The sequence below is a fragment of the Sinocyclocheilus grahami genome, unplaced genomic scaffold (assembly GCF_001515645.1).
Source record: "Sinocyclocheilus grahami isolate Dianchi unplaced genomic scaffold, SAMN03320097.WGS_v1.1 scaffold547.1, whole genome shotgun sequence".
Taxonomy (NCBI): Eukaryota; Metazoa; Chordata; class Actinopteri; order Cypriniformes; family Cyprinidae; genus Sinocyclocheilus; species Sinocyclocheilus grahami.
This window is the reverse complement of record NW_015505726.1, coordinates 1,093,674-1,108,130: the sequence shown is the minus strand read 5'-3', so window position 1 is coordinate 1,108,130 and position 14,457 is coordinate 1,093,674. Positions and strand designations below refer to the sequence as shown.

Genomic DNA, 14,457 nt, shown 5'->3' with positions numbered 1-14,457 from the left:
AATAAAAAAATTTCTGAAAAAATCTGAAATTACATTTTAAACTATATTCAAATAGTTGTTTTAAATTGTAATAACATTTCACAACATTGCTGTTTTTTACCCAACCCAAATTTTGAATGGTACTGTACAATATTTAAATACTATGGCTATAAGCTGGGTATGCTAACAGCCGCATTAATGATACTGTAACCATTTTTTTTTTCTTCTTAAAGTTGAAATAATTTTCTGTGGTAACAGACATTATACCACAAATTCTGTCGATTAAGCAAAACTTGTATTGAACCTGAAACATCCCTATGACACTTTCTACCCACTGAGCAAAAGCAACTTATCACGCAAAGGTTTAATGTGGCCAAGTGTGTCATTTTGAAAGCACCGTCGCCAGCATTAGTCTCATCAGTGTGGGTGCCCTGTAGGATGGCTTGACAGAGGTCCGGTATGATGGGCACAGGAGACCTGAAGAGAGCCTCTGAGATGTGGACAGAGAAGGTCATTACAGCACATTAACATCTACATTCATTATTACCAACTGACCTCATAGTCAAAACGCCAAACTTCCTGCCCCAACTGTGGCACAAATCCTGGACTTTGGTCCACTCGATATGACACAGAGAACGGAAATATCATACCTCTGATGGCCATGGAATGAGGACTCCAAATTCTAATGACAAAGACTAACATGCAGTACAGCTAAAATAGGTCACAGGAGGTAATCAAACAGACGGCTAGTAGAGGTTTCCAGCGACACTACAGCCTTGCCCCATTTCCATTTAACGCAGATGATGGATATGATTGCATCGGGTTGTGGAATGCGTAAACGATGACAGACTTTCCGTATTATGTAATGTGCATATGGCTTACCAAATCTGACATAGAATGGGCAGATTTTGACACAACTGCGCAAGCCATGACATCTGTCATGTGAAGCAGACACATAACAGCCTGATCACTTCAAACAAAGCCTTGACAACTTAGTCCTCTACAAGCACATAGCTGTTCATCACATCTAACAATCATGTAGTAGGATGTTAGATATTAGCAGTGGCAATGTATGCAATTTTTTATTTTAAACAGAGATAACCGTTTGCTTAATGGAAGATGGAGGATGAAAGTTATAACAATTTGTGTGTTGCTTCTACAGAGACAGAGCTAAAGGCAAAAACGCCCCGTTCTGTTTCAATTACATTAATCTCACATGTGAGCTCATGTTTCTACAAATGTCCATACTTTGCTTACATGTTCTCTTCTTTTGTTAACACTATTGATGAAGCTGGGCAGGTGTTAGCATGATGAAAACTTCCTGTCTGAAGTGAATAGAGAACTCAGGTCTTTGTTTTTTCAGACAGTGGTCAAACTCCAAAAGGCATTTTTGTGATTTTAAGTAATGCATTCATCCTACTTGGCACTTGGCAAACTTCTCAGTTTGCTCTTGCACAACACTATATCAAAAGGAAAACATCCCTATTCTTAATATGTTTTCCTATTTGTTCATTTTTACACATGGAGAGACAGAGATAAGTAGATTTTTTTAATGAAAAATGTAAATTCTGTAATTTTTCTTTTTTTTTTATGGAACACAAAAGAAATGTCTCAGAATTTTTTTCCCCCACATATATTGAAAATCACTGGTATACAGTGTTGTTTGGACTGCCAATTTTTTCTCAAAATATGTTTTTTTATGTTCCACAGAAGAGAGTAAATCATACTTTGGAACAACATGAGGGTGAGTAAATTATGACATAATTTTTAGTTTTGGTTGAACTATCCCTTTAAAGACAAAAAAAAAGATTTATTCACCACACTAATGACAGTAATCAGCAATAAGCATTTGATTTGCAAAGTACATTTTCAATTCAAAATGTAACAGTATTGTATTTCTTCATATAGGGTGTTCCAAATCAGCCAGTATGAGACAGTAAAGCTCTGCACCCTTCAGTATCTTGAGTATTCACTTCAAGTGCTCTGTAAGTGCTTTTGAAGCGAGCAGGGCATATCGATGCTCACTTTCGAAGGCTCTTTTGAGACTGGAAAATGTATACCTGGTAATATACTTGATTAGATATTCCCCCTTGTCAAGAGCAAACAATCAAAGAAGGCCCATTTTTACTTGTGCTTTATAAATACCTGCGTGTCCTGATTACATCATGGCAAAACCTATGGCCACAAGCCAGCTGCTTGGGACAAATCTCTGAAGCCAGGGGCTTTATCCTTGATTCATTCCTATTTATCACGGTTTGCTCCTAGCACTTGAAAGCGCCATATGGACTCAATTGTGGTTCGTTCCTGGCACATGTGATCTGGAGATCAGACGCATGCCATACCTTTGGGCTTTACCATTGGATTATTTTCACAGGGCACATTCTGAGGAGTCCTCGTGCCACAAGGATGAAGATCCCTTTTGAAAATGTCCTCTCAGCACGAAGTGGTGGAATCCGATGTCAAAGAAACAAATGAGAAAAGGTGCCCGCCAGATGTTTCACCGACAAGATTAAACGCTCAGCGGTTTGATTAAGAAAGCCCGTCTCCTCATCACCCCATCCTGCCCACATTAAGGCTTAACAGCAATCAAAAAAGAGAGTGCTACGGGATGAGTAGCAAGGCGCATGAGGATTTGGAGCTCGGGTGCCAAGTGATGAGTTTCTGACCGCTGGTGGCCACCGACTCCGGCGATAATCAAGGCCTCCGCAGGAACCTGAGCAAGTACGAAAAGCAGAATTAGCAGAAGTTCCACATCACAAAAGCAGCTTTTATTACTTATGCGTATTTACAAAATAAGCTCGCGTTGGGCCAGCAGCAAATTTTCCAATACATTGGAACGGTTTCCTCGGCCGTCCAGGGATGAAATCACTGAAATCAAGTCCACAACTCAATGTTCTACACACATTTCTACAAAAACATCCACACGGTTCAATTAAATAATGTAACCCACACAACTATGAAGCCGTGGCACTGGTTTATGTAACAAGGTATTCGGCGTCTTTGATGCGACTTTATTACTTCGATATGGGACAGAGGCGCATAATTTCCACTGCGCTGTTCCCTTTGAACCATTCTGAGACAATCTCTACAGCAGGATATCCTGCCATCTGCTTCAGTAACAGAATCGCTCCACCAGTCAGTCATTGGCGGCAGGCCGCCGTACAGAGAGTCACATCCATGCCTTTGAACTGCCTTTTAAAAAGCAGCCAAATACCCTCTTTTCCCCACCAACTTTGAAAAGTAGCTTCAGTTATCTGTGCTGAGTTAAATGGGCTAATGAAAACCTGGTCCTCCTGACAACGAGAGTCTACGAGAGATTCCTGTGATGGATTTTCCCCTCGATGAGCTTGATATCACTGTGGTCCCCATCTTAGGAGGAACTGTCATTGTTTTAGATCACAGCGTTGGGATCAATACAGTGCTGGCCATCAATCTTAGCGCTCCGATCGGGTGCGTGGGACTTTCTGCAAACATCTGATGCCAGTTAAGTGCTATGGAAACCAAATGCACTCTTCTGCCAGACCAGAGAACAATGGAAATCAGAGCAGCATTACATTTGAGTCCTACCAGGAGTGTCTTTGTGATGTGGCGGCTCCGTAGGGCTGAAACTCTTGAAAGGACACCTGATTGTCATGTGACTTTATGCAAACATACCCAGTTGGCCTGTTGTGTCTTAATACAAAGACTAGCCTTTAATAGGGGCCACCAGCGTTGTGGATTGCGGTGATTGATGATGTGGTATGGCCTCGCTCAGCTGGGCTCCTGCTCACTAGGGTCAATCGCGATTGAATTACGCCTATACGCAGAAAGCCAATTAATAAGTGAGGTCTGATGAAGTTGATCCAAAGGATACTGTGAGGGAATAGAAGCCTTTTAAAGAGATATTTCTTTGGATTATGCTACATTCAATGAGATATTACAAAAGATGTTTTCATTCTGAGGTTACTTTTACCTTGTTTATTTTTCTTTATCGTTCTCCAATAAATGGGGACGGTGACTGCGGGCTAACCCTGTACTTTATTTACTTTAGTGGGAGTTTCCTTTTACTAACCTTTATGGGCTGTCCTCTCGTGACTATACATACTATATAAGTATTCTTGACATCTTGCAGTCTGTCTTTTGTTTTCCACAGCATCTATTGTGAATACAGTATGGCAGTGCAGCCATATTTTCATAATTATACAAATTTGACTTCTTTTTTTGTTTGTTTTGGCAGAAAGAGAACAAAAGATTTAAAGAAATAAGAAATACGCATCACATAAACAAAGGATCAACGGGAGCCCACCTGCGATATATATTTCAAATCAAATACTCTGCTTCTTCTCTTGTTTGTCTCTGGGAATATTTTTAAATTCTTAAAAGGCTTGGACAAAGTTGGTTGCTGAGAAAAGAACCCAGGGCATGTTGACGGATGGCCGGCCATGCATATAATCGTTTCCTTACACTCTGTGAGTTTGCTTTGGAAGGGGCGAATTACCATCTGAAAATGAGCTGAGAAACACTGTAGGCGAGAGCCCTGCGTCATCAGTGTCAGCTTACTTAAAGCGTCTCTTAACCATGATACAGACACACACACTCCCAAATGTGCACACACACACTAGTGTGGACTAACATTACTAATGTCATCTTAACCCACATTTTACACACAGGGCAAATTTGTCATCCAACCAAGCGTTGGGGCACATCCATATCCTCATAGAAAACTAAACACACAACAAACAACACACACGCAGATACACTAAAAGACAGAGGGAGGAATTCAGTAATAGTGTCCACTGATTGTTTTTTTTGCACATGCTATACATTTTCTGATTCAACACGCAGTTTGAAGACTTCTGATATTACATTTCTTTTAAATGAATTTCAGGTAATAGCATATCATATTTATCATACTTCAATACTTGAAGCAGGCCAATTTTGAGAAAAAGGTGCAATGTATAGTAAACAATTTACACAGACAGGAGACATGTTTGTTCATTTTTATAGTATATTTAGCACCTGGTTAAATTGGATTTTGGTTGGTTTTTGCACTAAAATATCAAATTCAAATGTCTCGAATTCGTCCACAGCAATGCACGACTTTAGGGCATAAATATATTTCCATCAGTGCACTGCTATTTCATTTAGTTCACATTTCTAAAACACAACTGCAATTATTTTCCACAAAAAAAACTGGAGAGCTATGTTATCCATATAGGTGCATTTCAAAAAGATACAGCAAAGTGTACGCAGCTGTTTTAGTGATGAAGAACAGTGAAACGTGACCTCAGTGGTGTACGCTGGTCTGGCTCTTCTAAATCACGAAAAGCAAACTTGAAAATACAAAGCGGCTGGATATTTATTTTAAGTGTGCATTAAAAATCTTGATTTTGTCAACCAAGAATCTACTGACTAATGCAAAAAAAAATCATGCATCAGAGGGATAACGCAAAACATGCCTCACTCAGACCTGGAGATAAACATTTTAGATATACAGATTGAAAGAACAAAGAGAAGACGAAAAAATAATGTACTGCAAACATATTAAAAAAGAAAGATGTAATGTTGATATGTGACATGACACTTTTATGCTGAGCTAATGCTTATAATAAAATAAAAAAAACATGAAATTGATTCAAATTATTATTTTATATTTTATTTATCATTTTAATATCTAATTAGATTTTACATATTGTATTAATGTAATTATATATATACACCGGTATATGTATATATTGATGTTAGATATATTATATAACTTATCTGCAATTCTTATATTTTAATTAAGATATTTGATAAACAAATTTATCTCTTCAGCATTATAGTATGTTTGTATAATGAAAGCTATGACTGATTTTGCAACCAATCCACGACTTTTCACATTTTTCTAATTCAATAACGACGTGCAAATCAAAATGACAAAGACTGCTTTGCAGCTAAGAGAGGATGTGAAATGGTATGCACTACATGCTTACAGTCTCTCTAATCTTTAAACCAGCACACATAAGCCAGCCCAAGAATGCCTTGAATCAAAATGAATTAACAATATCGTTCCACTCGTTTCGGGTCCTGCTTGCTGTTCGTTAGGAATCTAATAAGAAGCAGGCCCCTCCGTGGAGTCGCTCCTAGCTGACTTATTCTTGACGTTGCTTTGGAACGGGGCGATGAAAAAAGCACCACCCATGCTTGCTGATCCAAGACGACAGTTCGAGAGGCAAATTCTGAATGAAGCACACAGCACAGTGAGATTTTAAAGCTGCAGGGGGGAAAAAAGATTAGCAGTGTGCTCAGAGACCCCCCCCCCCAAAAAAAGCAAAAATCAATTCAGGGACCGACGACTGAGCCCACAAGGACATCAAGCATGACTGAGTGTACTGCATTTTAAATATTTGCTTGGTTTTGTCCTCTAATCAAGCTATTTTAAAAGCCGAGAATTTATTTTAAATAGCCAAAAATGCTATTTATGTCATGATAACTAACTAAAATGCAATACATATTTAATGGTCACAGCGTGAAGAGTCAGTATACTGTAGCTACAGTTGCTTGCATCCAAATTTGCAAAAACGTTCTGAAAATGATTTTGGAAACATGGTGGATTTTTATAACATGGGCAATAAAACCCTATTTGGATTTCTTTTTGATTGATATTCAAGGCAGATGACATGCTCAGAGTAAAAATCCTCACTAATTTTCATACTACATCATCAGTTGCTCAGCACACAAACATCAAATACAAATATCTATATCATCTACAATCAAACAGACTATAACACAAAGAAATCGCTTCTTGTCCCAGTGGGCATGCTGTGTATGTGCGTGCATGGGTGCCCGAGTGCAAGCACGTATCTGTAGCCGAAGCGTGTCAAGTGATCCACACAGGATATTAAAGCTGTCTATTCTAATCACTTTCTTACACAACTTTGCCCACTCGCCATTAACCACGCTTGCATACGCGATCAGCTTTTGGGGGCGGATTAAGAGTGAACTTGCTAGCACGTTTTTTAATCAGTGGAGGAGTGATCCCTACAAGACTGTGGGTGAGGGATATAAGGACAGACCTTGTGACATCAGGAAAGCGAATCGGGAAGTGAAGGACACGGCACTTGGGCCGGATGAGTCGGTCCAGATCTTTGGGCCGATGGTCAGGCATGGTCTTCATGAAGGTAGAGATGGAGGAGAGAAAAGACTTCATGTTGAATGCGGAGTTGAACACCACCACATCCGCAACCATGCTGGGAAAACATTGACATTTCAGATGACGAAGGATGAAACATACTGACAAACAAAGCCACAAAATGTCAAACTGTCACAATAATGCTCCTTAATTAATTCTCCAAACTGAGCGTTATTAAAAACAGCATATGTTTTGAAAAGCGAACTTCACTCGTATATGAAAAGCCGACGTCTCCAGTAACTAGTCACTTTAAATATCTAATACATGTTGATTAGACTCCACAGACACAAACACACCATGTTTTTAAATGGCACACTGATTAACCCCAATTGCCAGAATCAATCACTGCATTGCGCTCAATTAGAGAGTGAATTAGAGGAGCCGAGTGTTTTTTTTGTGTCACTGTTCTTTCACGTTAATAAAGTTGAGCAAGCAAAGGGCCTTTGAATTATTGACATGATACTCTGACAGACAACAATCACAATGTATTCCAATTAGAGCTCTTAAAACCCTTTCTTTCAAGCATCAAGATTGATTATGACATTAGGCTTTAAAATAGCGAGTTCTTAAGAATTAGAGCGCCATTATATGATCCCATAATTAACCAATCACATCATGCCAAGTATGATAAACTATTCTGTCTCAGACACACTGTCTCTCTTGTGAATTAAAATCCAGTCTGGTACAGAAATGGTACTTGTTATACACAGACTGTACTGACATATTAGCATACGTTAAGATGACCAGATTTCTGAAAATCAAAACATGGGAAATTTCTCATTTTAATTTCTAATGTTATTTGATATGAATTCAAAAGTCCTCCTTTTTTAATTCATAGTTAATAACATTAGAAATTAAATTAGTTTTGTGTATTTTGATCATGGTTAATGTAGTAATGTTGTGAAGCATAACACACTGTATGATACTTTGCCATTCCACTGCTATACTATTTAGTCGACAATCCACACTTATGAACTGTAAAAACGACTTCAACAGAAATTACACACGTGTGTGCATGTGTAATATCCAGCACAATAGATAAGTCTGGTAACCCTAATAGTGTTGGGCGATATGGTCATTTTTCAAATCGTCATATCGCCAGCGAGATCGCCGATACACGATATTATCGTGCGTGCGTGGGTGGTGGCAAGAGAGAAACTCTCTGTACTTGTCATAGGCTATTTCATAACTATCTGGTGTTTTAAACCGCACAGGCGTGCGAGAGAAAGCCTATGAAAGCACCAAAAATCGAAATAATATACTTTCAAACATACTGATAAATTAACATGTTAAATATAAAAATATTTAAAACAGCTAGTTCATATACATTCGGATACAACAGCCATACATCGCTATTAGGACCGCGCGTCCTGTGACAATTTTGCCGCATCGACTCATGGAAGTTATCAGTAGGCTATAAAAGGTCTGCAGTCAATGGTGAAAATCAAAAGTAGATTTATTTTAAAGACCAACAGTTTAACACTAAATATTGGACATAAACGAACATGTTAAATATAAAAGTATTTAAAACAGGTAAGTTCATAAATTTGGAGTAAAGTTAAATTGAACGGATACATCAGTCACACAGCGCTCAGGATCGTGCGCCCCATGACGAGCCCGACGCGCCGCCACAGAAACAAGCATGAGATGCGTTCTAACATAACTGTGGTGTTAAACTCAATTAGTGAGGGCTCAGTTAAAATATTGCACATATATAGGCCATTTAGATTACTTGTTAAAGTGCAATGAAATACCTTACATCAGCAGACGATGTAGGTCTGTGGTTGTGGATGGAAACTCCTTCACTGGCTACAGGCTCTAATCCTCATTTGTGCGTGTGAAATAATAACAGCCAAATTATAATAGGCTGCCTAATAATAATAATAATAATAATAATTTAATAAATTTATAGGAGAATGAGCCTAATATCGTCATGACTATTGACAAAGACATCTGCTATCGTCGATATCTCTGACTATCATCGATACACGATACTATCGTCTATCGGCACAACCCTAAACCCTAACATATGTTTTTCTTCTAAGTACTTCTGTAAAGTTCATCAAATTTGGAGTAAAGGTAAATTGAACGGATTCAACAGTAATACAGCGCTCCGGACCGCGCGCCCCATGACGCACCGCCACAGAAACAAGAATGAGATGCGTTCTAACATAACTGTGGTGTTAAACTCAATTAGTGAGGGCTCAAGTTAAAATATTGCACATATATAGGCCATTTAGATTACTTGTTAAAGTGCAATGAAATACCTTACATCAGCAGACGATGTAGGTCTGTGGTTGTGGATGGAAACTCCTTCACTGGCTACAGGCTCTAATCCTCATTTGTGCGTGTGAAATAATAACAGCCGAATTATAATAGGCTGCCTAATAATAATAATAATTTAATACATTTATAGGAGAATGAGCCTAATATCGTCATGACTATTGACAAAGACATCTGCTATCGTCGATATCTCTGACTATCATCGATACACGATACTATCGTCTATCGGCACAACCCTAAACCCTAACATATGTTTTTCTTCTAAGTACTTCTGTAAAGTTCATCAGTTGTTACCATGAGAGGATCTGGTTGTAGCCATATTGGAAGTCTCTTTCTTGGCTCTTGCGAACTGGATAGACCAGCTGGTTCTCATGGAAGTAGAGGACTTTCTTTAGACGGGCAAGATCAGGCCGCAGGGCTACAAGTTCAGCAAGATTGAGTACGGAGCTGGTAAACAAAACCCTGCGAGACAAAGAAAGGAAAAAACAAATAAAAGAAGGAACCATTAGCTTGCTGGCTGCAACGGCATTACTTGAATATCAATGCTGCCAGACAGGCCCAAGCACTGATGATTGTTCTGACCACTAAAACCTATTATTAATAATAATAATAATATTTATAGTGTGTGTGTATGTGTTTATTTCACACTTTACAGCAGGTATATATATATATATATATATATATACACACACACACACACACACACACACACACACACAATGAAATCAGTAACGTTATGGAACATTATTACAATTTTAGTTTTAATATAGTTTTAATATATATTTTAAAATGCAATTTATTCATGTGATGGCAAAGTTCAATTTTAATCAGCCATTACTCCAGTCTTTAGTCACACAGTGACACTTTTACTGTCATTTGATGAATTTAGTGTGTCCTTGATAATTCATAAACATATGAATTTCTTTCAAAACAAAAATCATACTGGCCCCAAACTGTTGAACAGTTGTATATATACTACATATAACTAACAACGAAAAAGTTGTGCTTTTGTAATGCAAAATGCATAAAAACTGCAGCTATAGCTGAGGATGCCTGCAACGAAGGTCTCAAATTAGTAAAATATGAAATCCAAGATCTGCAAATGAAAAAATACATTTGAAACACAAAAGGACACAAAAATCTCTGCACATTCCATGCTGAGAAAAACATTATTGAGGTTAATGAACACTCCTTTAAGATGTTATATACACAAGTAGGAGACCATTGAAGATTTTGCCCTTGTATGTGCTAAGAGCCATGGGACAAGGGCTTTGAAGTTCAGTTCTGGTCTCCCTAAATGAACCCAGTCCCCTCTTCTAAGCCCCCATCTCCTGTCAGTCTAACCCTGCAGCCGGCTCGCCAGTCTCTTTGATGTGGGGAGCCCGCGGCCTCGCGACCGTGACTCTGTCGCTGTCAGAAGTGTCCCTTTTATGCTAATCTACAACCAGCTCCCCCTAACCAATTCTTAATCTTAACTATACGGAAAACCAATCACACTGCTTTAAGATCAGCGTGAAGGGGCAACTTCTACCATTCCGTGCCCCCGTAACTGTGCGGCAGGATTACGTCTCTATTCCTCAACTCCATCAAGACGAGCGCAAAACAGCACCTCCCAAATCCTCACTCACACACAACTCTGAAATCAAACCAGATGATAGAAGTTACTATTTTTAGTCTTGCTTTCCTGCTTGAAATTGTCAAGTGGAGTGCGTCCAATACTAATGAAACAGGAAGGTTTACTTCGGCTTCCTTTGAACCGGAGGTGAGGACAGACACTCGAGTCTGATGCATCTTTTTAGGTCAGTCCAGTTGATGTGGTTGCTGAAGCAAGCAGGCAGATGGTAAACGGTATCGTTGCATAAACCTTAATGAGCAATTTCAGGGCCCACCAAATGCCAAAACTAAATCTGACTCATCTATTTCAACTGAAAGCGCTTAAAAAAAGTCTCATCTCGATTTAATGCACTTGATAGATATAATCTTTATCCAAGGTGTGTTAACAATCATTCACAGGAGTCATTGTTGGCTCTCATTAAACTGTGACGTAACAGCAACTGTCGCCCACTGACTTTTTCCAGTGCAAACTATTAACCGTAACCAAACCAGACATTTTGGCTCTGTGAGAACCTGTAAGATAAGAGACACAGTGGGTGGGCAAGCTGCTCTGTGCTGAGTCAGGTTTGTAACTGCATCATCAAAGGTGCCGATCTGGAGAAGCAAGCATTGCTCTTGGCTTAGTACCTTTTCATTATTACTGTATGTTTGGCAAGCATGAATGAAGTAGGAGATTAACTATTTCGCCCATCTCTATTCACTGAAACGGACCACATTCACATATTTTGACCGTCTCATAAGGGCAAGTTGCAGATGACCCGACAGTTGATACAGGTTTTGAAAGTGCGTCCAGGTCATTGACACGTGAAGGGTTATGACTGTGCATATTTGATACCTGACTTTAGGAATGAAACGCCTGTTCTGACTTTTGCTTAACTTCGAGTGCAGCGAGATGAGATTGCAGCTGAAGGAATGCTCAGGGCTTCCCCCACCCACCTGCGGTTTCTCCGTCCCTTAAAAGGAAGCAAGAAAGTCCCCAATCGGATCCTAGTCTCTAAACGTGTTTGTGTCCTTGTTTATGCAGTTTTAGAAACTTTATTTGAACCACCACTTCACAGAGTACCATTAAGCAATATAAAGAAACAAGTGTGTAATCTCTCTGTGGAGTGCACTATGTGTGGAGGCACCCTTATTCTAATTTTAAAATATAATTGTGAAATGAAAATACTCTGATTCTGGGAATAACAAGATTTGATTTGTCAGCATTAGCTAATGTGTTAGGTATCATGACCTAACAATTAAAGGTGCTGTATATAAGTTTTTGACTCTACTAAAGCATAAACATACCATAATATGTTTGCAGATACTTAAGAAACATGCTAAGTTAACATACTTGTTTATCTGAAAAACAATGCTAGTCAGTTATTCTCCTTTGAAAATTTGTGTTCCGGGCCGGAATTTGGGTCTCTGTTTTGGTTTGTGAAACCCTCCCACTGCCAGTTTACCCAACTGAATTTCGGCACCCCGGGTTGCCAGTTGGCGTAAAACACAGCCTATTTCATTTCATTCATCGTCAAGTGCTCTCGTTCCTGTTGGTGTCGTCAATCTGGCAACCTGCGTGTGCGTCAAGTCTGATGAGGAGGGGCAGTTCTGGCAGTTTAATGCCTACAAAAATGACTGGTAAGGGACTACAACGAGTTACTTCTTTTTCGCTCGGGCAGCCATGTTGCCGCTGAAGCCGGTTTACCCTGAGATAATTCAAACCCCTTCGTTTGAAGTGTGGTCCCGAAAAATCTTCGTTTGGAGGGCTATCTGGCCCTTCCCCTTACCCCTACCCCTCCAACCAAAAGAGAATCGAGACACCCCTACCCCTTCACGTGAACGTGCGAAACAGAGGGGTAGAAAAAGGGGAAGGGCTAAGGGTTAGAATTGGGATTGGGCCTTATTTTCACATACTATAGCCATAAGAAGCGTTATACATCGACGCGTGTGCGGTTGCCAAACTGTATTAAAGCTTTAATCAGAATAAAACCGTATATATTAAAAGCTAACAGAAGCAGTAGCATTTACAAATAACAGTGTATCTAAAAGTATGAGACAACAACAAACAAAAATCTTAGGCCTACCATTAAAAGCCGTGCTTGCACAGGTTCTGCGCGATACTCTTCACTAATATCCTCTGCATCTCAATCGGGCTCAAACTGATAAGCAATACAGACAACGTCATTGTTTACAATACAACCAGAGCACATGCAGCTATGTTGAAGGGCGGGACGTTTAGACGCACGCTAGAGGCGGTTTAGCCAATCACAACACACTGGGCTAGCTAACCAATCAGAGCACATCCTGCATTTCTGAAGGAGGGGCTTCATAAAAGCAGGAAATGATCAGTGCGTTCAGAGGAGAAGGGACAGAGCTGTGTGGAATAAAGGTAAATTATGTGAAAAATAATGCGTTTTTTAACAAACAAAGCATTAACACATGTTGATGCCATGCACCCCATAAACACAATCAAGCTAGGGCTACATGATAAATCGCATGCGATATTTAACGCGCATCTTGTCAGAAAGACAGTTCTGTAATCAGCGGTAAATCTCCATCACCTACGGGCTTTCACATTGAGCAGCATTAACTACTCAGAGCCGTTGTTCACTGACGAGTTGCGCAAAGCCACGTTCATATTCGCGCGATTTTTTGCACAACTCGTCAGTGAACAACGGCTCTGATTACAGAACCGGCTTTACTGATAAGATGCGCGTTAAATATCGCATGCGATTTATCGTGCAGCCCTAAATCAAGCCTATTAAAAAAAACAGTCAACCACCCCTTTGACAATAATTTAGCAGCATTTATTATTTCAGATTAATGTTCATTTCCACATATACGAATACATTTTTCACATTTTAAGTTGTATAAATTAACAGTTGCTGTATTTTAAATGAACATGAGTTTGTAATCAGTATATTAGTTATAGTATAAATAGTATATTTATAAGTTAACATTAATTTAGATTAATAAATGCTGATTAATTAAAAAAAACTGTTGTTCATTGTTAGTTCATATCTGATGAGAACTAAAGAGAACAAATTAAACCTTATTATAAAGTGTTACTCATGTTCTTAAGATGAAGAAAATACAGGCAGCTATGATTACACTACTTTCAACTAGCTCAGCGTTGGTGTTCATCTTGTATCAGCTATTTAATCTAGAGGTAGTGACTGATCAAACTGTGTACCCACATATACCAGTAACACCTTGACAAACTTCGATTTTGACTTTTAAGAATATCCTAGTATTGGGTGTAAAAATGTCAAACCACATTGCACAGTTATTATTACACAAAGCTTCCGTGATGTTTTGTAGACATTTAAAAAAAGATGAGAATAGCTAGATAAATTTCAGAAAGCAAGCAAAATGCTCTAAATCCATAACAAACACCAGCAGCACAACTAGAAAATAATCATTGGTAAGTAAAAATTATATATATA

General features: G+C 38.9%; 1 protein-coding gene across 2 annotated transcripts in view; it reads right to left on the bottom strand.

Moving 5' to 3' along the window:
- Positions 1-14,457, bottom strand: part of gtdc1 (glycosyltransferase-like domain containing 1) — a 44,062-nt gene that overhangs the window by 16,769 nt on the left and 12,836 nt on the right. For both annotated transcript variants that reach the window (XM_016238776.1, XM_016238777.1), the window contains exons 3-4: positions 9,710-9,877; positions 7,017-7,190 (exon numbers count right to left, since the gene is read on the bottom strand). In XM_016238776.1, coding sequence (XP_016094262.1) covers positions 7,017-7,190; positions 9,710-9,877 — 342 coding nt within the window. The remainder of the gene's footprint in view (positions 1-7,016; positions 7,191-9,709; positions 9,878-14,457) is intronic.